Source organism: Telopea speciosissima, chromosome 11 (genome assembly GCF_018873765.1).
Source record: "Telopea speciosissima isolate NSW1024214 ecotype Mountain lineage chromosome 11, Tspe_v1, whole genome shotgun sequence".
NCBI classification, from domain to species: Eukaryota; Viridiplantae; Streptophyta; class Magnoliopsida; order Proteales; family Proteaceae; genus Telopea; species Telopea speciosissima.
In genome coordinates this window covers 34,813,530-34,837,909 of record NC_057926.1, presented here as the reverse complement: position 1 = coordinate 34,837,909, position 24,380 = coordinate 34,813,530, and the positions used below count along the sequence as shown (strand labels likewise).

The following is a 24,380-nucleotide window of genomic DNA, read 5'->3' as shown; positions in this document are numbered from 1 at the left end:
CCTTGCCCCAAGGGACCTTGGGGTTCCTTTTGCGGATGCATTCCCAAGCCGATCGAGAAGAGAACATACCAAAGAGGGAAGGACCCCAACAACACTGATTTGCTAAAGCAAGGTGAGGGAGGGGCACTCTACTCAAAGATCTTCTTAAGGACCTAGGCATGCACCTAAGGAAGAGACCAAGAGGCGTCCTTAATGATATCAGAGAATTTTGCCTTTTTATCATGAAACCAGTCCTCTAGAAGGCTGGATGCCATGGGAATGGAGGTGTTCCCAAACCAGTAGTCTTTCCAAAACTTAATCGAGGACCCATCGCCGATGATCCATCTTTCATTGCGCTGCACCACAGACCAAACCTTGTTGATCCCAGGCCAAATAGAAGAGGGAGAAGAGGGAGAAGAGGGGGTTTTAAGGGACCCATTTCCATCCATATAGCGGGCTCTCAAAAACTTGTTGACCATACTATTATCGTGCTTGTTGGACCACTCCAATTTGCAAAGAAGGGCTGAGCTCACATCACGCAGTTTCCTGATGCCCAAACCACCTTCTGATTTTGGTCTACACAGCAAATCCCACTTAGCCACAACAAGTTTCCTCGATTCAATGTCACCGGCCCAGATGAAGTTTCTGATCCACTTCTCCATGAGAGAAACCAGGGAAGACGGCCACCAATATACCAAAAAGTTGTGCACCGAGATGCTAAGCATGACCGATTTCACAAGTTCCACTCTATCTGCGAGGGATAGGAGTTTACCCTTCCACCCAGAAAGTCTACTTTTGAATTTATCCACCAACGGAAGGACCATTGCAATAGTAACCCTCCCTTTAAAGATGTCAACACCCAGGTATTTCGTTGGGAGGGAGCAAAGAGGGATATTTAGCACGTCCGAGATCCTCCGCTTTCTCGAAGGGATGATAGCTCCACAGAAGAGTTTGCTTTTGTCAAGGTTGATTCTTTGGCCTGTGAAACATTGGTATTTCACCAAAAACTCCTTCAACACATGGACATACCTGAGAGAACCATTACAGAAAATAAAAACATCGTCAACAAATAAGAGATGCTTAGGGGCTTTCACACCCCTAGGGCCCCTTAGGGGGAGGATCTGCTGCATGTTCACCAAACGTCTTAGGTCTCTACACAGCACCCCTTCAGCCAAGATAAAGAGAAGAGGAGATAAAGGATCTCCTTATCGCAAGCCCCTTTCTACTCCAAAGAACCCAACAGGCCCACCATTCACCAAGACCAAGATGCACGTAGAGGAAAGAAGTTGATGCAGCCACAAATTTCCTCAAGACATTGAAGAAGAAATCCCAAGAGAGGGAATCATATGCCTTTAAGATGTCCAACTTCAAACCAATGCCACCACCCCTCACAGACTTGTGCATCAGATTAGCTAACTCCGAAGCCAAACAGATATTGGAGAAGATTACTTTTCCTTTCTGAAAAGTGCCCTGTTCCTCAGAGATAAGGCGAGGCAGCAGACCCCCTAGCATATTTGCCAAATCTTTGAGATAATTTTGCAGGTAGAGTTCCCCATGCAGATTGGGCAGAATTTATCCAAGGACACTGTCCCCTCCATCTTAGGAATCAAAGAAATAAAGCAGTTGTTTACGCCTTTTGGAATAATACCTTCTCTGAAGAAGTTTATGATGGCACGCCAAACATCAGTCTCAATAATCTCCCAACAATGCCTGAAGAATACCCCTTGGAAACCATTCGGACCTGGCGAGCTATCCAGGTCTAGGTCCCACACTGCAGCCTTAATCTCCCCCAGATCAGGAATGGCATCCAACATCAACTGGTCCATGTTTCCAATCGAAGAGGGGATCACATCCAGCAGTTCCAAGTGATTGTCAAGAGGAACCGCCCTATGGAACTTCTCATAAAAATCATAAATAAGGTTTGCCACCTCACCTGGGTCAGACACCCACGCCCCTGCATCATTCTTAAGGCCACAAATCTGACACTTTGCTCTCCTTATCAAGGTAGAAAGGTGAAAGAATTTTGAATTGTGGTCACCCTCTCTCAGCGATTTGATTCTCGATTTTTTGTACCACAGTTTCTCACTATTCTTTAAGGCATTAAGGTAGGCAGTCTTAGAATCGGCCTCCAACCCAAACAAAGAATCATTCACCTCGATAGTCTCCATAGTCTCCTAAGCGTCCTCCAAGGCCACCCTAGCTTCCTTAAGGGCATCGACAAAGTTAGGGAACTCCCCACGGGCCCAAGACCGTAAGACCGGTTTTAGACGTTTAAGCTTCTGGCTTAAGATAAACATGGGGGAACCTTTGATCTATTGAGTCCAAGAGTGTCTGACCACCTCTAAGAAATGCAGGCTGTCCACCCAGAATTTGTGGAATCTGAAGGGGCATTTTTTGGCTTACCCAAAGGCTCGGATGAGATGAGTGTTTGAGTTAAAATAAAATCGCAAGCGTACGGGTCAATCGTAGCTACGGGTTGAACACGAGGAGATATACACCACTCTATTTAACTAACTCAAAAGTAATGCAAAGTGAACCAAATTAAAGTGTTAAATTAAACTAATTAAACTAATGAAAATCAATGCATCCTAACTCATAAGCATCTAACAAAATTAAGGGATTAAATCGGCGTCCTAACACATGAGCATCTACCCTATCAAACTAAAGCAAATTGAAAGGAATAAAAATACAGCCACACATACTAATCACATAAAAAGAAATAAGGGAATAAAAATGCATCCATAAACCACAACCATATAAAATTAAAATAAAAGAAATAGAGGGGGAAGAAGAAGAAGATAGAGAGAGATAGAGGAGATGGAGAATGAGATTGAGAGTTTAGATAGTAAAACTTGGATGTGCTTGCATGACTGTAATTGAAAAGCTTGAATACTTGCATAAACTTACCATGGCCTCCTCTTCTAAATTTTCAAGTCTTGTCATCAACTTAAGAACTTAGACTAGAGGGCTTAAAACCTAAACTAGAATTAAGAAATTACAACCCAATTGAAGAATTAAATTGAAATCAAAGCATAAACTAAACCTATTATAACCATTAACTAAAAATCATAAAAGCAAACTAGAACTTAGAAAAGCCAAAAATCACAAATTAGAAGGAGAAGAAGAGAAGAAATTTCACTAAGTGAATGAGCAATTTTTACAAGAGAGGTAGGGGGTATTTATAGGTGGAAGAGAGGAGAAGAGAGAAGATGGAAGTGTAGGAGAAATATTCCCTAAGAAAAGAGAATATTCTCTTCTCTTTCTCCTTTTACAATGCCTTGAATCCTAAGAAAAAATAAAAAAAAAAAAAGAAAGAAGAAGAAGAGAAGATTGTTTACATAGACCTTTTAATTCTAGAAAAGTAAACTTCCAATTCTAACAAGTGCTTCCTTTTCTTTGTAGATATCTTCTCCAAACAATAAAATCAAAGCATCTTTGATTTTTCAACCTTCCATAGATGAGAAAATATAAATCTATCCCAAGTAGAATTCCAGAAGTGCCCTTGAGAAGTTGGAGGAGAGAGAGAGTAAGGGTGATGACTAGGATTCGTTAAAGAATAAATAAAATATCTATTCTGTCCTTCAGAAAACGTGGAGCATGGGGTGCTTATATAGGCCTCACCATAGTGTTCCTTGCAAAAAATCACCCAAAATAGACCCAAATTTCGTCCAATTCGGAGTTGGGGAGCCCAAGATATCTCAAGTTGAAGTTGGACTGTCCAGAGCCTTCCAAATGGAATCTTTCGGGTACAGTAAAATAACTTCTGATAATTGAGTTAAGGCCCCAGGAATCCGAACTTTCGCTTCACTTTGTCCCCGTCCGACTATCAATAATTATAAATAATCCCCTGCAGATCATTTTCGAGCATCGTTACGAAAACGGCCATAACTTCTTCGTTTCAACTTGGAATCAAGTGCCGTTTGAACCGTTGCGAAGCTGACTCGATGGGCTATGCATCCATACTATTAACACCTCTAGAAAACTTATAAACATATCCTTAGCATCATCTCCTCTATTTTCACAATAATTCACCTAAACCCTGAAAAGCACAAGAAAGCACCGAGTAACTCTGTCCAATGTGGTAAAATGTATGTTTTATGCCCTAAGATTTCACACATAAATGTGCTCATCAGATTCCCCCACACTTGAACGTTACTTGTCCTCAAGTAAAGCAAAAGATAAATTAACTTAGAATGTAAAAAAAAATCCTAACTCACTTTCGTAGGAATCACGGTTGCACTTAGCATGTGTAACAAGCCTTTCAACCCCTAGGTTACCCCTAGTGGACGAGTTGTGTCTCGTGGGTGTTTGCAGTGAATATACACAAAAAATTCAATAAATAAAAAAGAATGATGTAAATTTTTCACATGGCATAAGTAAGACAGGGCACACAATCTCAAAGAAATACTCAACTAAAGATTAAGGAGCCAAAGGTTCCCCCACACTTGAATTTTATCACCCCACATCAATTCAAGTAACAAGCATGCATCAAGGTCAAGGGATCTCCTCATATTTTCTGAATACTATTCACCTTCAAGTAAACCACTCATAGTACTGATGGAACCAAAGACTTAGGCATTGAGTATTTTTGACCATACTTTCTTTTCCAGGCATTAAGGCAAAAGCTTTTTTTTTTTTTTTTCTCAACAACAAACTCTTTTTCTACTCTACTACCGTTCTCTGAATGACATGATGGAGCATACACCAGATACCCAAATACTTGGTAGCTTTGCTTTTTGCATGTATCCATAAGACATTGAGACATTGATGCAAGAGTTTTTTTATTTTTTTCTTAAAGTTTCCTTCCAAGGAAATTCGATCAAGTCACCCTGCTTCATGAGGCACAGTGCCCTATCTAGTCCCAAGGAATTCCACTTTTCTTTTTGTTTCTCTCTTCTTTTTTTTTTTTTTTTTCATTCACTTTCACTTTCACGCCTTGCTACAAACAAATTGGTCTCAACTACTAGCCAAAAGATCAAAGGGATCCATAAACACATAGAAGAATCTAACCATCACATGAAGTAGTACTCATATTTTCAAACTCAACCCCCATCACCAGATACAAACCAACTACCATCCTTGAAAAGGGATTTTTTTATTATTTTGCATGCTAGGGCACCTAATTCCCTCTCACTCTCGCTTTGCAAATCGAAGAGACTTATGCACATAACCAAAAACTATTGCCACAATCAAAATTCATAAAATTCACAATTAAAGTCCAACACACCTCCCACACTTAATTCATGCAGTGTCCTCAATGCATGCAGAAAAGAAACAATAAGGACAAGGGAGGGGATACATACTAGGATATCAGGGGTCAAGGTAAAGAGGTTCATGGAGATCCATGACCTCTTCTTCAACTGGAGTAGGCATCTCTATGTACGGCTTCAATCTTTGGCCATTGACCTTGAAAGTAGCTCCTGGACTTGGATTGAGGACTTCAACAACCCCATGAGGATAAGCTTTTTGAACAATATAGGGGCCATCCCATCTAGAACGCTGCTTACCTGGAAAGATATGCAAACGAGAATTGTACAACAAAACTTTTTGGCCTACCTCAAAAGATTTTCTCAAAATGTGCCTATCATGGAAAGCCTTGGTTTTTTCCTTGTAAATCCAGGCATTCTCATATGCCTCATTCCTAAGCTCTTCCAACTCAGATAGTTGGAGTTTCCTATGGGCACCTGCAGTGGGTAGGTCAAAGTTAAGCTTCTTAATTGATAGCCCAAAAAGCCTTGTGCTCAATCTCTACAAGTAAGTGACATGCCTTTCCATACACCAGACGGTACGGAGATTGATCAAGATCGGTCTTGAAGGTTGTCCTATGGGCCCACAACATATCTACCAACCGGTTAGACCAATCCTTGCGGTTTGGATTGATGGTTTTCTCAAGAATTTGCTTGATCTACCTATTTGAAACCTCAACCTGGCCACTGGTCTGGGGATGGTAGGGTGTGGCCAACTTATGGACGACACCATACTTTCTCATGAGGGCCTCAAAAGGCAGATTACAAAAATGCTTGCCCCGATCACTAATGATAGCCCGGGGAGTACCAAAACGGGAGAAGATGTTCTCCTTCAAAAATTTCACAACCACCTTGTGGTCATTGGTCTTATAAGCAACTGCCTCAATCTATTTGGACACATAGTCCACAGCAAGTAATATGTACAGGTTACCAAAAGAGTTAGGAAAAGGCCCCATGAAATCAATACCCCATACATCAAACACCTCAACCACCAGAATTGGGTTGAGGGGCATCATATTTCTCTTAGTAAGACGCCCTAAGGATTGGCATGAAGAACATGCCTTGCAATAAGTAAAAGCATCTTTAAACAGACTAGGCCAATAAAATCCACACTGTAAAACCTTGGTCGCAGTCTTATTAGGTCCAAAATGGCCTCCACAAGCCTGATCATGGCAAAAAGATAAGACAGATTGTTGCTCATGATCAGGGACACATCTCCGGATTACCTGATCCGGATAAGTCTTAAAAAGATAAGGATCATCCCAAAAGAAATATTTGACCTGTGAAAAGAAACGATTCTTATCTTGGGTGGCCAATGTGCAGGTGTCACACCCGTAACCAGATAATTAACAATGTCAGCAAACCAAGGTTCACTAGACACTGCCATCAGATACTCATCAGGAAAGTTCTCCTTGACTGGAGAGTCGACAGTCAAAGAATTAGGTAGCCGGGATAGATGGTCTGCAACCAAATTTTCACATCCTTTCTTATCCCTAATTTCAAGATCAAATTCTTGTAACAAAATGACCCACCTAATGAGGCGAGCCTTGGCATCTTTCTTCTGCATAAGATATTTGATAGCTACATGGTCAGTATAAACAATCACATGTGATCCAACCAAGTAGGGCCTAAACTTCTCTAAAGCAAACACAACAGCTAAAAATTCTTTCTCAGTTGTGGTATAATTAAGCTATGCAGCATTAAGAGTCCTACTTGCATAATAAATCACATGTGGCAATTTGTTGATTCTTTGCCCAAGAATTGCCCCTATAGCAAAATCAGAGGCATCACACATAAACTCAAATGAAACTGTCCAAATTGAAGCTTAAATAATGGGGGCTGAAGTCAACGCTCTTTTCAATTGCTCAAAATTATCATGACACTCAGAAGAGAAATCAAATGGATAGTCCTTTGCGAAAAGAGAGGTGAGAGGTCTAGCTATCTGGCTAAAATCCTTGATGAATCTTCTATAAAAATCTATATGGCCAAGAAAAGATCTAATGTCCTTCACACTCTTGGGTGGTGGTAAATTGGCTATAAGGTCCACCTTAGATCTATCAACCTTTATCCCTTCTTTGGACACTATGTGATCAAGAACTATGCATTACTTCACCATGAAGTGGCACTTCTCCCAATTCAGGACCAAGTTATTTTCTATGCATCTTTTAAGAACCAAAGAGAGATGATGCAAGCAATAAGAAAAGGTAGAGCCGTGAATAGAGAAATCATCCATAAACACCTCTAGGAAGTGTTCTACCATATCATAAAAGATACTCATCATGCACCTTTGGAATGTAGCAGGGGCATTACAAAGCCCAAAAGGCATACGCCGATAAGCAAAGGTTCTATAAGGGCATGTGAAAGTGGTTTTGTGTTGGTCCTCTAGAGCAATAGGGATTTGGTTATGGCCTGCATAACCATCAAGAAAACAATAATATTCATGGTCAGCTAGTCTCTCTAACATCTGATCAATAAAAGACAAGGGAAAGTGGTCCTTCCAAGTTGCCGCATTCAATTTTCTATAGTCAATGCACACTCTCCATCCCGTTTGGATACGGGTTGGAATCAACTCATTATTGGCATTCTCAACTACAGTGACTCCTCCTTTCTTAGGCATAACCTGCATAGGACTCACCCACTGGCTATCAGAAATAGGATAAATGATGCCATGATCCAAGCATTTTAGGATCTCTTTCTTGATTGCCTCTTTCATCACAGGATTAGCCCTCCTTTGGGGTTCCCTAGAAGGTTTGGAACTCTCTATCAGATGTATATGATGTTGAACAATGGAGGGGCTAATACCTTTGATGTCAGACATGGTCCAACCTATGGCTTCCTTATGGTCCTTTAGAAGCTTAATCAACTCTTCTTCCTAAATAGAAGTCAAATTAGAAGCAATAATAACAAGAAGAGTATGATCATGTCCTAAGAAGGCATACTTGAGGTTGGAGGACAATGCCTTCAACTCTAATGTGGGGGGCTCAATAATAGAGGATTTGGGAATGGAAGTGGATAGGGGTCCAAGGGGCTCCAAAGGTGGTTTGATGCTCCAGATCTCAGATAAGGGGGTATCATCAGCACCCTCCAATTCCTGCATACATTCTTGAAAGCCTGAATCAAATCAATCTCAAAGAACGTATCAATATCATCGAAAAATCCTTAAAACATATGCACCTCATCATCCATATCAGGCTGCTTGCCCAACCTAAACACATTGAAGTCAACAAAAGTATTGCCAAAAGATAATTTCATGAGGCCATTCCTGCAATTGATTAAAGCATTACTGATAGCTAGGAATGGTCTACCCAATATGATTGGGATTTGGTCCTTGAAGTTGGCAGTGGGTTGGGTATCTAAAACAATAAAATCCATAGGAAAAATAAATTCCCCAACCTTCAATAGGACATCCTCAATCATTCCCTTAGGAACTTTAACCGATCGATCTACAAGTTGAAGAGTAATTTTGGTCGGTTTCAGTTCTCCCAATCCCAATTGTTGGTAGACATGAAAGGGTAAGAGGTTCACACTTACACCAAGGTCCAATAAGGCATGATCAATAGTGGTATGGCCTATAGTGCAAGAGATGGTGGGGTTTCCAGGATCCTTATGCTTGGCTGCTACTGGCTGTGAGATTAGAGAACTAATGTTAGCAGCCAAGAATGCCCTTTTGGGCACATTGGTGGTCCGCTTTTGGGTACATAAATTTTTGAGGACTTTAGCAGAAGCGGGGATCTGGGCAATAGCATCCAACAAGGGGATATTCACCTGAACCTGTTTGAACACATCCAATATCTTCTCCACAGAAGGAGACTTCTTGCTAACCAACCTATTTGGGAAAGGGGCAGGTGGGGTATAAATTCTTTCAGGGTTGGTCTTTTTAACTTCCTCAACAGAATCCTCTTTGGTTTCCTCAACCAAATCATCTAGTATATCTTTAGGTTCATCAGACGGACCTAGAGTAGTAGGCACTTTAATGGCCTCTTCAGAAGGGGGAGAGTCAACAGGTGTATGAGATGGTAAAGACTGAGGTGCACTAGCATGTTGATACTCACGGCCACTCCTTAAAGCATAAAAAATATTTACCTGTCTGGAGGGCCCTTGGTGTTGTTGGCCTTGTGCAACATTGGTTGGAGGAGCTTGGGTACCTTGCTGAATATGAACCTGATGCCTAGGATTTGGCTCAGGTTGGCTAGGTAACTTCCATGTTTCCCTCTCATGCAGGATTGTGACAAGCTAGGTGAGTTGTTTTTTCATGTTATTGTGGCTTGTCATGAGAAGAGCTATCTTGTTGTCCATCTCATTCAGTCTTGTTGCCTCTCCTGTATTGGTAAACCCTGCGGGTTGCTAATAAGGTGCAAGGAGAGGAGGCCTAGCAGAATTAATAGAAGGTCCTGGATGAGGACGAGGGGGAAAGGGGTTAGGAGACATTCCTTGGCTTTGTGGTGTATAGTTGGGCCTTTGGGCACCAAACTGGCCTTGATGGTTAAAGTTGGATGGGCCTGCATGGTTCCCTTGATTCCATGAGAAATTGGGGTGATTTCTCCATCCTGAATTGTAAGTATTGCTATATGGGTTATTTTGGTAGAGAGCACTTACATTCTCAGTGTTGGAATTGCCCACCAAGGTGTTGGGGCATTCCTTAGAAAGGTGTCCAGGGGTTAGGCACCAACTGCATACTGACACATGGTTGACCTGGTTGACCGGATTAACTGCTATAGACTCTTTAAGAACTAAGGACTCCAACCGTTTTATGAGGCTGTTAAGTTTGGCCTCCTTGGCTGGCATACCCTCAATGAGATGCCCCTTAGTGGTCCTTTCAGCCTCTTGGGAAGATTCCCATTCCCTAGTCTTATCAGCCAAGTTGGTTAAGAATGTCCATGCATCATTCTCTTTAGAAAAAGAAGTAAAGCCTGCTGGACACATAGACCCTACAAGTTGCTTGGTCTGATAATCAATACCCTTATAAGTAATTTGACATAGCTGCCACAAGTCAAAACCATGGTGAGGGCATTCTAAGAGGAGGTCCTTGAATCTTTCCATGAATTTAGAAAATGACTCATGTGGTTTCTACCTGAACTAGAGGATGTCACTTTTAAGCTTATTGGTCTGGTGAAGAGGGAAGAATTTTCTCAAAAAGACAATGGTGAACTCATCCCATGTATTAATGGAGTTTGTTAGCAGTCCATAGAGCCACTTCTTGGCCTGGTCTTTCAGGGCAAAGGGTATAAACCTAAGCCTAACTGCATCATCAATCAAATTCTGGACCTTAATTAGAACACAGACCTCCTCAAATTCCCTAAGGAAGAGATATGCATCCTCATTAGCCATCTCACGGAAATGGGGTAGCATGCTGATGAAGTTAGTCTTGAGTTCATAGTTATTCCCTGTAACAACAGGCAAACTAATGCATGAGGGCTATGCAGTCCTAGTGGGGGTAAAACCTATCCTTAAGAGTCTTGGGTTGTTGGTCACCCATGGTCAAAGGTGGTAGAAAAGGTGATCTTCTAATAAGACGATTACTTGAATCACGAGTCCACACCTTAGCCACCTAAACAGATATGAGGTCTCCTTTAGAAAAATTAAAGAAAAATAAAACACTTAAAAAAAAAAAAAATTGAAACAAGAGGGAGCCCAAGGTAGATAGTGCATCTCTATCCCGCAAAAAGCGAAACAATGGTTCAAAAACTGTAAGGATGCCATATAGGTTGATAGCTAGGGAACCCGTATAGTCTTCTATAGCCACCTATGTACGACTCCAATATGGATTCTGATGTAGAATGGAGGTCTACTATACGTTTATGTTTTCAACACTCTCACTATGTCGCTTTCCTGTTATCAAGAGTGGTCACCTCCAAAGATAAGTCACATGTTAATCCACAAAACCAAGTCAAGATGTAGCATCATAGGTAACTTAATCTTATGAGGGACACCAAAAGATGGAGGATTGAAGCATATGAAGGACTTTAGATTGGGCGCACACTATTTGAAACAGAAGAGAAACAAGAAGAGGTTTTCAAAACCTGAATTTTTTTTTTTCAAAAAAAAGAAGATAAAATAATAAACTAAAACACTTCGAACTACTTAAAAATCAGATAAATAAAATGGACAATAATTTCCTCGGCAACGGCGCCTAAAACTTGTTTGAGTTAAAATAAAATCGCAAGCGTACGGGTCAATCGTAGCTAGGGGTCGAACACGAGGAGATATACGCCACTCTATTTAAATAACTTAAAAGTAATGCAAAGTGAACCAAATTAAAGTGTTAAATTAAACTAATTAAACTAACGAAAATCAATGCATCCTAACTCATAAGCATCTAACAAAATTAAGGGATTAAATCGGCGTCCTAACACATGAGCATCTAACCTATCAAACTAAAGCGAATTGAAAGGAATAAAAATGCAGCCACACATACTAACCACATAAAAAGAAATAAGGGAATAAAAATGCATCCATAAATCACAACCATATAAAATTAAAATAAAAGAAATAGAGGGGAAAGAAGTAGAAGATAGAGAGAGATAGAGGAGATGGAGAATGAGATTGAGAGTTTAGATAGTAAAACTTGGATGTGCTTGCATGAATGTATTGAGAGTTTAGATAGTAAAACTTGGATGTGCTTGCATGAATGAAATTGAAAAGCTTGAATACTTGCATAAACTTACCATGGCCTCCTCTTCTAAATCTTCAAGTCTTGTCATCAACTTAAGAACTTAGACTAGAAGGCTTAAAACCTAAACTAGAATTAAGAAATTACAACTCAATTGAAGACTTAAATTGAAATCAAAGCATAAACTAAATCTACTATAACCATTAACTAAAAATCATAAAAGCAAACTAGAACTTAGAAAAGCCAAAAATCACAAATTAGAAGGAGAAGAAGAGAAGAAATTTCACTAAGTGAATGAGTAATTTTTACAAGAGAGGTAGGGGGTATTTATAGGTGGAAGAGAGGAGAAGAGAGAAGATGGAAGTGTAGGAGAAATATTCCTTAAGAAAAGAGAATATTCTCTTCTCTTTCTTCTTTTACAATGCCTTGAATCCTAAGGAAAAAAAAAAAAAAAAAGAAAGAAGAAGAAGAGAAGATTGTTTACATAGACCTTCTATTTCTAGAAAAGTAAACTTCCAATTCTAACAAATGCTTCCTTTTCTTTGTAGATATCTTCTCCAAGCAATAAAATCAAAGCATCTTTGATTTTTCAACCTTCCATAGATGAGAAAATATAAATCTATCCCAAGTAGAATTCCAGAAGTGCCCTTGAGAAGTTGGAGGAGAGAGAGAGTAAGGGTGATGACTAGGATTCCTTCAAGAATAAATAAAATACCCATTCTGTCCTTCAGAAAACGTGGAGCATGTGGTGCTTATATAGGCCTCACCATACTGTTCCTTGTGAAAAATCACCCTAAATAGACCCAAATTTCGTCCAATTCGGAGTTGGGGAGCCCAAGATATCTCAAGTTGAAGTTGGACTGTCCAGAGCCTTCCAAATGGAATCTTTCGGGTACAGTAAAGTAACTTCTGATAATTGCATTAAGGCCCCTGGAATTCAAACTTTCGCTTCACTTTGTCCCTGTCCGACTGTCAATAATTATAAATAAACCCCTGTAGACCATTTTCGCGTGTCGTTACGGAAACGGCCATAACTTCTTCGTTTCAACTCGGAATCAAGTGCCATTTGAACCGTTGCGAAGTTGATTCGATGGGCTATGCATCCATACTATTAACACCTCTAGAAAGCTTATAAACATCTCCTTAGAATCATCTCCTCCATTTTCACAATAATTCACCTAAACCCTGAAAAGCACAAGAAAGCACCGAGTAACTCTGTCCGATGTGGTAAAATGTATGCTTTATGCCCTAAGATTTCACACATAAATGTGCTCATCAATGAGCAGCGGTGAGTGATTGGACACCACCCTCTGAAGAACCTTCTGACTGTAGGACTGGAAGACTTCCAACCATTTGGCGTTGCACATGCTACAGTCCAAGACGGCATCCACCCTGCCCCTTTTTCGGTTGTTGGACCAAGTTAATTTATTTCCATTAGAGTCAATTGCAACAAGGGAGCACGAGTCAATCATGGCTCCAAATTCCAGGGCCGAGCCCATAGAAAAGACACCCACGCCTTGTTTCTCGTTAGACAAAAGGGTAGCTTGAAAGTCCCCTACCACCAGCCAGGGATCCATGACCACATTCATAGCCGTCAGCTCCGTCCATAAATTCCTGCGGATAGCTCTAAAGCAGCTTGCATGCACCACTGACATAAAAGCCGACAAGCTGTTCCAATTAATTGAAAAGGAGATCTGTTGGTCCGAGGAAGAGACAACAACAGGCTTGTGTAGGCTAAGCTTCCAAACCACCCACAGATTAGGGATCGAATCCGAACGAGAATTTGAGATCAAGTCCGTAGCGTATCCTAATTTATTGAAGAAAAGAGAGGGAAATCTGCTCAACTCCACTTTCGGCTCCACAACGTAAACCACATTTGGGTTGTGGTTCATTAAGAGAGAAGGCAATGCCAGGCGACCAGCCTTCTTCTTAATCCCTCTGATGTTCTAAAATAGAACCTGATGAGTCATAAATCTCCCAACCAACCAGAGGTCGCCACGTGGTGTGCTGAGACCAAATCCCAGGACCGAGCCGAGCCGTCTAAGGTCGGATTGAACTGCTCAATCGAAAGGAGGCGACACTTCATTTCAGGCCTGGCAGAGCATCGAGACCGAGCACTCAGCCCACCGAGAACCGGGCCGAGCACCCGGTGCTCGATGCTACACCAAGTGCAGAGCAAGGAAGTGATCTCCCCAACATGGCCAAGTTTTACGGCCGAGGCTCAGGCCTATCGAGCCCTGAGCCAAGCCCTTATAGGTCGGCCCAAGACCGGTCGCCATGACTTGACCAAGTCCCACATAATCGGGGGAAACTCCCATGCCACATAGGCCGAGCACTGAGGCCACAGCTGCCCAGCGCCGAGCATTGAGGCCATGGTCGTCCGAGGCCGCTACCGCCCGAGGCCTAGCACTAAGGCTGAGCCCTCCACAGAAGCTACCATAACGCCCCATCGAGGATCACGGTGCCACGTCAGCACCACCCAAGAATCATGGGATAAGAATCGAGCCACAATCTCAGCGCGATACCAAATCGCACTCCCATTAGGATTCTTACCTTAACGAGAGTCCGACTCCGAAAATAACTCTCCACTCCGCTCCGCGTGGAAGAGCCCTTCTAAGGAAGGACTCTTACCATACAAGGATTCCTCCAACCGCCTCATCTCATCCTATAAATACTCAAGTATGGAGCTCAAACACTCATCTCACTTTTTACTAGCTGTTACGCTGTTGTACTGGAGACCTGACTTAAGCGTCGGAGAGTCCTTGGCCGGAGCCACACCGGCTCTCTTGCATTCACTCAGTTTTTGCAGGCTCATCCGTGGGTGAACCGGGAGACTGAGGTTTTCACATGCAACAGATTTGGCGCCATCTGTGGGAACGATGTTAACTATTCATCATCGTTTCTACCAATCCAAGGAGTGAAGACAATGGTGGTGCAAACAAGATCGGGGTAATAAGACTTAGCCTCCCGTGGGGATGAGCCACAACCTGACCGACAGGCAAGACACTTGCTACCTCCTGAGACGTCGCGGCAGGGTGCAACCAGAAGACCCCCACACGGGGGAGTAAGTTAGCATAGTGCGGGCACCACCGCCAATCTGATTCCTCCATCAGAGGGTGGAAATGGAGGAAGTGTGCTGGACATAGCGGCGGTAGAGGGTCAGCCCCGAACTGAGCCTAACCCGAATAGGCTGAACCTGTTGCCATTGCCACCTCTGCCGGATAACTTGGATCCTGAGGCCCCGGTGAACAATCGGTAAGTCATGGACCTTCAGCTCCAACTGTTGCACACTAATGAGATGTTGCGGACATTTATGGGACAGATGGCCCAGGGCGGATTGCTGGGCTAGCCGCCAGTGGCACCCCCTTGGCACCAATAGTCATCGAGGGTAATGCACGGGCCGACCCGAGCTGGGCAGCCTCGTCTCATCAGCCCCTTCAGAAGATACCTCCTCCGCGTCCCAATTGGAGCGCTCGGCAGGATGAGCAGGAGCATCGTCAAAGCCCGAGGGCGAGATAAGAAATTGAACCAACGGCCTCGGCCGCAAGAAGGTCGGTGTTCTCTGGTTGCCTCGGCGATGATGGGTGGCCATTAGGACACCGAGAACCATGGGAGGAGCCCAATGGGGGGCGCATTCAGGCGAATGGAGAAAGACCCCGGTACAGCCCCCGACGCCAAACTTCGCCCATCTGAGAGGAGCAGCAGAGAAGCCCCCACGGATCAAACTTCTAAGAGGAGAGAAGAGCCTGAGGGGGTGAGGCCAACCGAGTTAAGCACAATGGTCGACCTCGACGGGATGACAGCACGAGCCGATCCAGAGAAGATCCCGAGCCGAGGAGCAAAATGGTCGACCTCGGCCAGTTGAGCAAGAGAACTTACACCGAGTTGATGGCTGAAACGACCAACCTTGACCAGAGGAAGGAGAAGACCAATACCGAGCTAGGGTTCAGAACGGTCGAGCTCCTGAGTCTGAAATGGAAAGAAGGCTATAGGAGCTGGCCGAGCAGGTCGAAGGATTGAAGAAACAAGCAACCCCAGATGCCTACTCGCTGGTCGGGTGATACCCTTATCCGCCCGAGATCATGACTGCACCTCTTCCGACCGGGTTCAAGCCACCTCCCTTCTACCGGTATGACGAGACGACCGACCTAACAGATCATATTAACTACTTCAATACGATGATGACCATGTACGGGGGAACAAAAATTGTCACTTGTCGGGCTTTCCCCTCATCCCTCAAGGGCACAACGACCTCTTGGTTCTCAGGGCTGCCGCCGAACTCCATAATAACCTATGCCCAACTCTGCAGAGCCTTTGAGATATGCTTCCAAAGTAGCATGAAGCATAAGAAGACGATGGTCAACCTCCTCAATGTGAAACAGAGGTCTGACGAGTCGATCCTCGCATTCGTCTCCCGCTTCAACAAAGAATCCTTAGACGTCAAGGATTTAGATGAGGCCATGGCCCATAAGGCGATGAGCAACGTACTCACGGACATGGACCTCATCAAAGACTTGGCCCGAAAGCCGACCAAGAACATGGTTGAGCTCTTGGAGAGGTGCAATGAGTTCGCCAACATGGCGAAAGTGCTCCAAGTCCGAAAGAGGACTGAAAGCAAGGCAGAGAAGAAGAGATGGGCGGCCGACGACCGTAAGGATGAAAAGCGAACCAAGACTGACTACTGAGCTGAGAAGTCCTACCGAGCTTGGAGCCCAGAGTACACTCCCTTGAACTCCTCATGGAAGGAGATCTTGATGCAAATCTGAGACGACGGGTACATGTGCCAACCTCGGCCGATGTAAGCTGGGTCATCCTGGAACCCCAACAAGTATTGTCTATTCCACAAAGACAATGGTCACGACATTGAGGAATGCTATCAGCTGAAGAGAGAAATTGAAGAGCTGATTAACGCGGGACACCTAAAGCGGTACATTAAGAGGGGCTGAGAAGACCGACGAAGTCGAAGGCCCGAAGACCGTGACCAATAGAAAATTGAACCACGATCGGAGAGCCAAAGAGTCAAGTGGGATGAGGACAAAGTCTAAACCGAGAAGAGGGACGATGGATCTGGGCCGAGCAATGAGAAAGAAGCTCCTATTTACACAATCCTCAGAGGACCCAGACAAGAGTCCACTTGAAAGGCCAAAGCTAATGCGCGATTCGTCGGAGTCACAGAAATCCCAAGCAAAAGGCCAAAGTCTGAGGCGACGATCTCCTTCACTGAGGTCGACCTAGAAGGTATAAGTTTACCTCACGACGATGCTTTGGTTGTGTAGGTGGAAATCGCATGAAGACCCGTTTATCGGGTATTGATCGACACGGGCGCATTCGTGGACCTCATGTCATTAAACGCTTACTGACAATTCAGCTTCGGCGATGATGCGCTAAAGCCGAAAGGCATTTCACTCCATGGATTCTCGGGGACTACCGCCACAATCAAGGGGTCGATTGACCTATTGGTCACATTCGGGCAAGCTCCATGTCAAGCAATAATCCAAGTCAAATTCATGGTGATATGGTTGGTGGTGGCTTTCAATGCCATACTTGGCCGCCCATCGCTGACCGCCCTCCAAGCCATCATCTTGCTGGCACACTTGAAGATGAAGCTCCCCACGGAGAATGGCATCGGGGAAGTCCGAGGTGATCAAAAGAAGGCCCGAGAGTGCTACATAACCTTCGTCAAGCAAAACAAGGAGAATGTTCGAGGAATGGCAATGTGCGTCGGGCATCTCCCTGAAGACCAGCGGGATGAGCTCACTGAAAGGCGAGGAAGGCCCGTGGAAGACCTCATCCCATTCTCCCTCAGTGATGAAGATCCAATGAAGACGGTATAATTCAAATCATTGCCGAGTAAAGAGCAAAGGCATTGGCTCTGAAACTTCTGGAAGGCGAATGCCGACCTCTTCGCCTAGTCAGTCGTCGACATGCTGGGCATACCGAGGCATATAGCCGAGCATCAACTCCATGTGGATCCGAGCCGAAAGCCCATCTAATAGAAGAGAAGGAACTACGCCCTTGATCAATAAGCCATGATCAAAGAGGAAGTGGAGAAGCTCCAACGATCAGGGTTCATCCGGGAAGAAAAATTTCTGACTTGGTTGGCGAACGTCGTCATGGTTCCCAAGCCGAACGGGAAGTGGAGGATGTGTGTCGACTATACCGACCTCAACAAAGCATGCCCGAAGGATGAGTACCCGCTGCCACGAATCGACTTATTGATAGACGCTACTGCTAGGCATGAGATGATGAGCTTTATGGATGCGTACTCCGGCTATAATCAAATTCTAATGCACGAAGAGGATGAGTCTTACACGGCTTTCCAAACCGACCAAGAAATTTTTTACTACAAGGCCATGCCATTTGGGTTGAAGAATGTCGGAGCAACGTACCAGCGGTTGGTGAATTACTTATTTTGCGTGCAAATCAATAGAAACATGGAAGTCTACGCAGGCAAAATGTTGGTGAAGAGCTTGAAGGCCAAACATCATTTGGCCGACCTGGAGGAGGCCTTCGACGTGTTGAGAAAAAACCAAATGAAGCTGAACCCCACCAAATGCGCCTTCGGCGTTACTTCGGGAAAATTCCTCAGCTTCATGGTTTCCATACGAGGCATCAAGGCCAACCCGACAAAAATCAAAGCAATTCAGGAGATGAGCCCTCCAAGGACGATCCGAAAAGTACAAATGCTAAATAGAAGAGTCGCGGCATTAGCGTGGTTCATGTCAAGATCGGGCGACAGGTGTCTCCCCTTCTTCAAAACCTTGAAGAACATTCGAAGCCCGAAGGATTTCAAGTGGACGGATGAATGTCAGCAAGCATTTGAAGACCTGAAGAAATACTTGGAGAACCCACCGCTCCTCTCCCGACCCAAGTCGAGAGAAGAGCTCCAAATTTACCTCGCTGTGACCCCGGTCGTAGTCAGCACGGTACTGATCAGGGAGGAGGACTGAGCACAAAAACCCATATACTACATCAGCCATGTCCTCGTTGACACCGAGACAAGGTACTCTAAGTTCGAGAAGGTAGCCTTCGCCCTGGTAACGGCCACAAGAAAGCTGAGGCCCTATTTCCAAGCTCATCCGATAGCCATGTTGACGGACCAGCCTATCAAAAAGATATTACACAAGCCAGATGTGTCGGGTCGGTTGATCGCGTGGGCAGTAGAGCTGGGCGAATATGACATAAGCTACCAACCGAGGACAGCGATAAAGGGACAAGCTTTGGCGGACTTCATAGTAGAATGTACAATACCCGACCCCGAGTTACGGGATGCCAAGTTAGTGGCGGAGGCTGAGGCCAAGCTCGAAGCCGAGCATTCATGGGTCATGAACGTTGACGGTTCGAGCAATTTCGTCTGGTGTGGGGCGGGCTTTATGTTAGTTAGCCCTGAGGGATTTTGCATTCAATATGCCCTAAGATTCAAGTTCCCGGCCTCGAATAATGAGGCCAAGTATGAAGCCCTCCTAGCCGGGCTCCGACTGAGCAAGGCTATAGGCGTTGAGCGACTAAAAGTTTGAAGCGACTCCCAACTTGTGGTCAACCAAGTCAACGGTGAGTACGAGGCCAATGATGAAAGAATGGTGGCATACCCGAGCCGAGCCCGAGCACTGATTTTTGAGCTCGAGCACTTCGAGATGACCCAAGTACCGAGGTAAGAAAATGCCATGGCTGGCTCCCTATCACGGCCAACCTCCCAAATCTGAGCCGATCAGTGTACATAGAGATTCTTGAGAAGCCATCTTTACAAGAAGAAAGTGTCAAACACATCGAAGAAGATGGGCCGACTTGGATGGACCCGATCATCAACTACTTGGAAAACGATCAGCTCCCAGAGAGTCGAGATGAAGCAAGGAAGGTTAAGATCCAAGCCGCGAAGTACATAATGATCAATGGCATATTATACAAGAGAGCTATCTCAGCTCCTCTCCTTCGGTGCCTCGGACCGAAAGGGGTCGAATACACCTTGGCCAAAGTACACGAAGGAATATGCGGGAGCCACATGAGGGGCCGAGCATTGATATACAAGATATTTTGGCAAGGTTTATATTGGCCGAGAATGAAAAAAGAGGCCATGAAGTACGTAAAGACGTGCGAGAAATACCAACTGTTCACACCGGTTCCTAGCCGACCTGCGACAAAGCTAACCTCAATCCTGAGCCCGATCCCTTTCGCCATGTGGGGGATGGATATTCTTGGAGACTTCACCCCGACGTTGTGAGGTTACAAGTACGTGGTTGTGGCGATCGATTACTTCACTAAGTGGGTCAAGGCCGAGCCCATGGCCACCATCACCGAGAAGAACATGGAGAAGTTCTTTTGGGACAAAGTTATCTACCGGTTCGGGCTACCTAAGGTGCTCATCACAGACAACGGTGCACAATTCAATAATTCGAGCTTCTGGGAGTTCTGCAAGCACTTCTACATTGACTTTTGCCCGGTCTCAGTAGCTCATCCACAAGCCAATGGACAAGTGAAAGTGTCAAACTAAACACTAGTTACGGGGATTAAAAGAAGATTGGATGAAGCCAAAGGAAGGTGGGTGGAAGAGCTCTAGAGCATCCTATGGGCCTATCGGACGACAGTAAGAACACCCACGGGAGAAAGCCTATTTCGGCTAGCATACGGCATTGAAGCCCTCACCCCTGTCGAGGTCAAGGCCTCGTCATATCGAGTGCTCAACTTCGATGAGAAAACATATGAATATGGACTTAGGGCCAATCTGGATTTTCTCGTCGAAGTCCGAGTGGATGCCTTGCTTCAGAACACGACTTACCAACAGAAGACAGCAAAGTACTACGACTCAAGGGTGAAGGAGCGACATTTTTGCCAAGGAGACCTTATCCTCAGAAAGCTCAGCGCATCCTAGCCAAGACAGTAAGGAAAGTTAGTGCCAAATTGGGAAGGGCCGTATATAGTCTCCAAGTAAATTTGCCCAGGGACGTATCGCTTGCAGACTCTGGGGGGCAAGAAGGTACCGAGGCCTTGGAACTCGGAAAATTTAAAGAAATTTTTCCAATAAATTCTGTTCAGCTCGGCTTAGCCCGAGCACCAATGTACTCGGCTTTGTAAAGTTCAGCTCGGATGTTCTTTTTGAAAGTCAATAAATTACAATTCTCCTCCATTCTATAGTTTATTTCGAGTGAAAAACACATTGAGTCATAAGACCAGTCCTCATAGACTTGGCCGACGTTAAAGACCAACCCTCATAGGTCGGCAGCCAAGTTGTAAGACCAGTCCTCATAGACTTAGCCGACGTTAAAGATCGACCCTCATAGGTTGACAGTCGAGTCGTAAGACCAGTCCTCATAGACTTGGCCAACGTCTAAGACTGACCCTCATAGGTTGGCAACAAGGTAATAAGACCAGTCCTCATAGACTGGCCGACGTTAAAGACCAACCCTCATAGGTCAGCAACAAGGTCATAAGACCTGTCCTTATAGACTGGCTGACGTCTAAGACCGACCCTCATAGGTCGGCAGCAAGGGCATAAGACCAGTAAACTCACACAATGACTGAGCTGTACAGAAGCTAGAATTAAACAAAAATTTACACAAGGCAAGGAGCTCGGCTCACTAAACGGCTTGGGTCAGCAGGCGAACATCGACGTCGGAGACAGCGGCCGAGCTGAACTGATAACTTGTGCTAGAAGATTAGCCAAGGCATTTACCTCGGTCAAAAACTCAGCCTTGGTCGTGCACCTTGGCCTCGACCAAGCAGCCAGACTGACCATTCAGCCGCGGTACTCGAATATGGGAGCAGTGCTGACAAGATAGCAAAAAGAGAATTATCGAGCACAAACACAAACAAATTTGGAAGAAAAGATATTTCATTCATTAAGAGCCGATAGCTCGGTGCGGTATAAAGAGAAGCCTTTCGGCTCAATACATTTAAAAAAAACAAAAAAACTATTGACAAAAACCCCGAGCACAGGGACAAGTACAGCGGGTGCAAAAAGAGCAAAAGTTTTCAGACAGCGATCTCCTCGGCGGAGTCCTTGCAGACATCCTCGATGGTGACCTTAGTAGTGTGCTCGGCAGGGGGGCTATGGGGGTCCTTGGAGGCCCGAGTCTGCATAACCTCAACCCCTTCCTCATCTCCCAGCTCCTCCACCACAATGACTGCATCGTCGTCGAATTGGGAGAGGTTGAGGTTAGGGTAGGTAATGCGGAGCTCGGTCAGTAGATCAGCCCGGCCCGTATCATAGACATTGGTGTAAGAAGGTTTCTTCACGCTATGGCACACCTCAGCATAATCATCAGACAGGAGGTATTCACTCACCGCCTCGGCCTGGGCACATTTCAGATCAACCTCAGTCATCTCTCTGGCTTGGCTGAGCTGACCCCTCAAGGCCTCGGCCTCCTTCTTGTGCTTGGCCACCACATCTTTAAGGCTCTAGACCTCAGGCTCGATAATTTTGAGCTTCTCCGTGGCCTCGCGATGCTTCAAGACAGCCTCATGAGCATTCTTGTTAGCCTACTCACATTAGACCTCAAGGGAAGAATTCTTGGTCAGGAGCCACTCGAACCAGAGAAGGGTCTCCACCGCATTGGAAAACCCCTACAAAAGGACGTCCGAGCACTAGTAAAGTCGAGAATAATAGGTCGGGTCACCTAGTAGGAATCGGCAGGAACTTACCATGTTAAAATCCTGAAACAGGGTGGAAAGGAGCTCGGGATCGGACAACCTCTTGTATCTCCTTGTCCACGGGAAGTCAGCTCGCATCAAGCCACTCCTTGGCATGTGCGGCCGAGGTCAGGGTGGAGTCCTCGGGGAAAAGACACAAGCTAGGCCAAACCGGGACATTACTGGCCGAGGCCCTCCCCAAGACCAACCGAGCAACATCTGAAGGCGAGGGGACCCAGGGAGGTTTTCAGTCATGAGGTTGATGGATATTTTTGGCCGTTTCCCATCCCTCGGTGGGCTCTTCTCGCCCCTTTGGCCCTTCCCTTTTCTCGGTGAACCCGTGGGGTCCTTACTCTTTTGAGCCTCGAGGCCGACCACGGTGTTTATCGGGTTCTGCAGCATGCCCTTGCCCTTCATCGCCTCCTTCTCGGCGGCCTTCCTCCTCCTATCCTCGGCAAGCTCAGCCTTGAGCCGAGCTGAGTCCATTGGGGGGATGTGGCCGACCACTAGAAAAAGAAAGAAAGAGAAGTCAGTGCACGTTACAAGAAAAAATAAAAGTAACGAGCTCGGCTCGGAGTCCCTACCCAGTGTCAGATTCTACCTCTGCAGGAACTCCTCATTTACGAGCTGTTGGACATCGAAGGGAGGATGCTGGCGAATCAGATAGAGCGAGGTCAGCTCATTCTCATTCAGGGGCAATGCCTTATTGACACAGTTCAGGTGTATCTCCTTCCACTCGGTTCGGAAGGGGCAGTCAGGGATGGAAGCAAAGAAGAACCGAGGCTTCCAGTGTTTATTGGAGGTCGGCACCCCGACCAGGAACTTGTGACTGCTTAGGGATGAACCTTTCTTGGTTCGATGGGTGAAGTAATACCACCCCTTCTCTGAGGACTTCTTCGGGTAGTAGAGCTGAGAGAAGAGGGCCACGCTCGAGGCTCGGCCCATCTCACAGAAGAAGACGTGGAAGCAGTACAGCAGCAACCACTCGTTCGGCGCTAGCTGACCCAGGGAGAGGTGTAAGTGGTCTAAGATCGGGTCCACCAGTCTGAGCACTGGGAACCTAAAAGCGTACCTAAATGCTATCTCGTATAGGGCCACCTCGGTGGGCCGAATAAAGCAGGCCATCTCCCCGGGGCTAGGGGGTCGGAGGTGGATGTCCTCGAAAATGGCATATGTAGCCCTCAGGAGTTGGAGGTCGGCCTCGGTGATCGTACTCTCCACCATGCCGACGCTTCCTTCTTTCTGCTCAGGAATGTCAGTGGTGGAGTCGGTCGAGCCGACCCCATCATTGGAAGATCGTTCTTCGTCGGACTCATCGTCGTCTGTTGAAGATGAACCCGAGCTCTCGGCTCAATCTTCAGGAATTGGCTGGGCCTCATGGTCGAACTCCAGGGCTAGGGGAACCTCGGCAGCATCGGGCTGGTGGGACTCCAAAGTGGTGGGCTTGTCCGATGTCTAGCCCAATAAGTCTATGGTGGGAGAACGGGTAATGAGCTCTCAGCTCGGACCCACATCCTCACCCACTCCGGCGAGTAATTCACCCTCGTGACCCCTACCAATTGACATAATGAGCAGAGAGGACTTACTAGTTGAGGAAGCTTCAAAGCTAAACCGAACACGAATCAAGCTAGAAGACTGAAGGCGCTGAGCACTTGATGAGCTAAGAACTCTAAGCTAGCCGAGCACTCCAAGATTTGAAATAGTGAAGAATAAGAGAAGAAGAGTCGCCTATTTATAACCTCTGAGTTGCCAAGATCCAACGATCGAGAAGAACTCTGTAAAATCCAACAAACCAGATCAAAAGACGATTTGAATTCCCGAGCGCCATAATGGCGCCGAGTGACGTGGTACTGACGCCCCCAACTGTCAGTCCGTATAGTATCAAATCGCCAAAGAAAAAGAGAGCTCGGACTCAACCTCGG

General features: G+C 45.3%; 2 protein-coding genes and 1 non-coding gene across 3 annotated transcripts; 2 read left to right on the top strand and 1 right to left on the bottom strand.

Annotated features, from left to right (window-relative positions):
- Window positions 1-164: 164 nt before the first annotated feature.
- LOC122645006 lies at window positions 165-2,147 on the bottom strand. The gene is made up of 3 exons (XM_043838361.1): window positions 1,628-2,147; window positions 1,229-1,484; window positions 165-1,008 (listed from the first exon to the last, which is right to left on the bottom strand). The coding sequence occupies exons 1-3, from the start codon at window positions 2,145-2,147 to the stop codon at window positions 165-167; spliced, it is 1,620 nt and encodes a 539-aa protein (XP_043694296.1).
- An 8,071-nt stretch (window positions 2,148-10,218) lies between these two features.
- LOC122646958 lies at window positions 10,219-10,325 on the top strand. Its single transcript, XR_006330758.1, has one exon. It is a non-coding gene; the product is annotated as a small nucleolar RNA R71 (small nucleolar RNA).
- Window positions 10,326-15,917: 5,592 nt separating this feature from the next.
- On the top strand, window positions 15,918-16,520 carry LOC122645005. The gene has a single exon (XM_043838360.1). It carries the CDS (start codon window positions 15,918-15,920, stop codon window positions 16,518-16,520), a length of 603 nt encoding a protein of 200 aa, XP_043694295.1.
- Window positions 16,521-24,380: the final 7,860 nt, after the last annotated feature.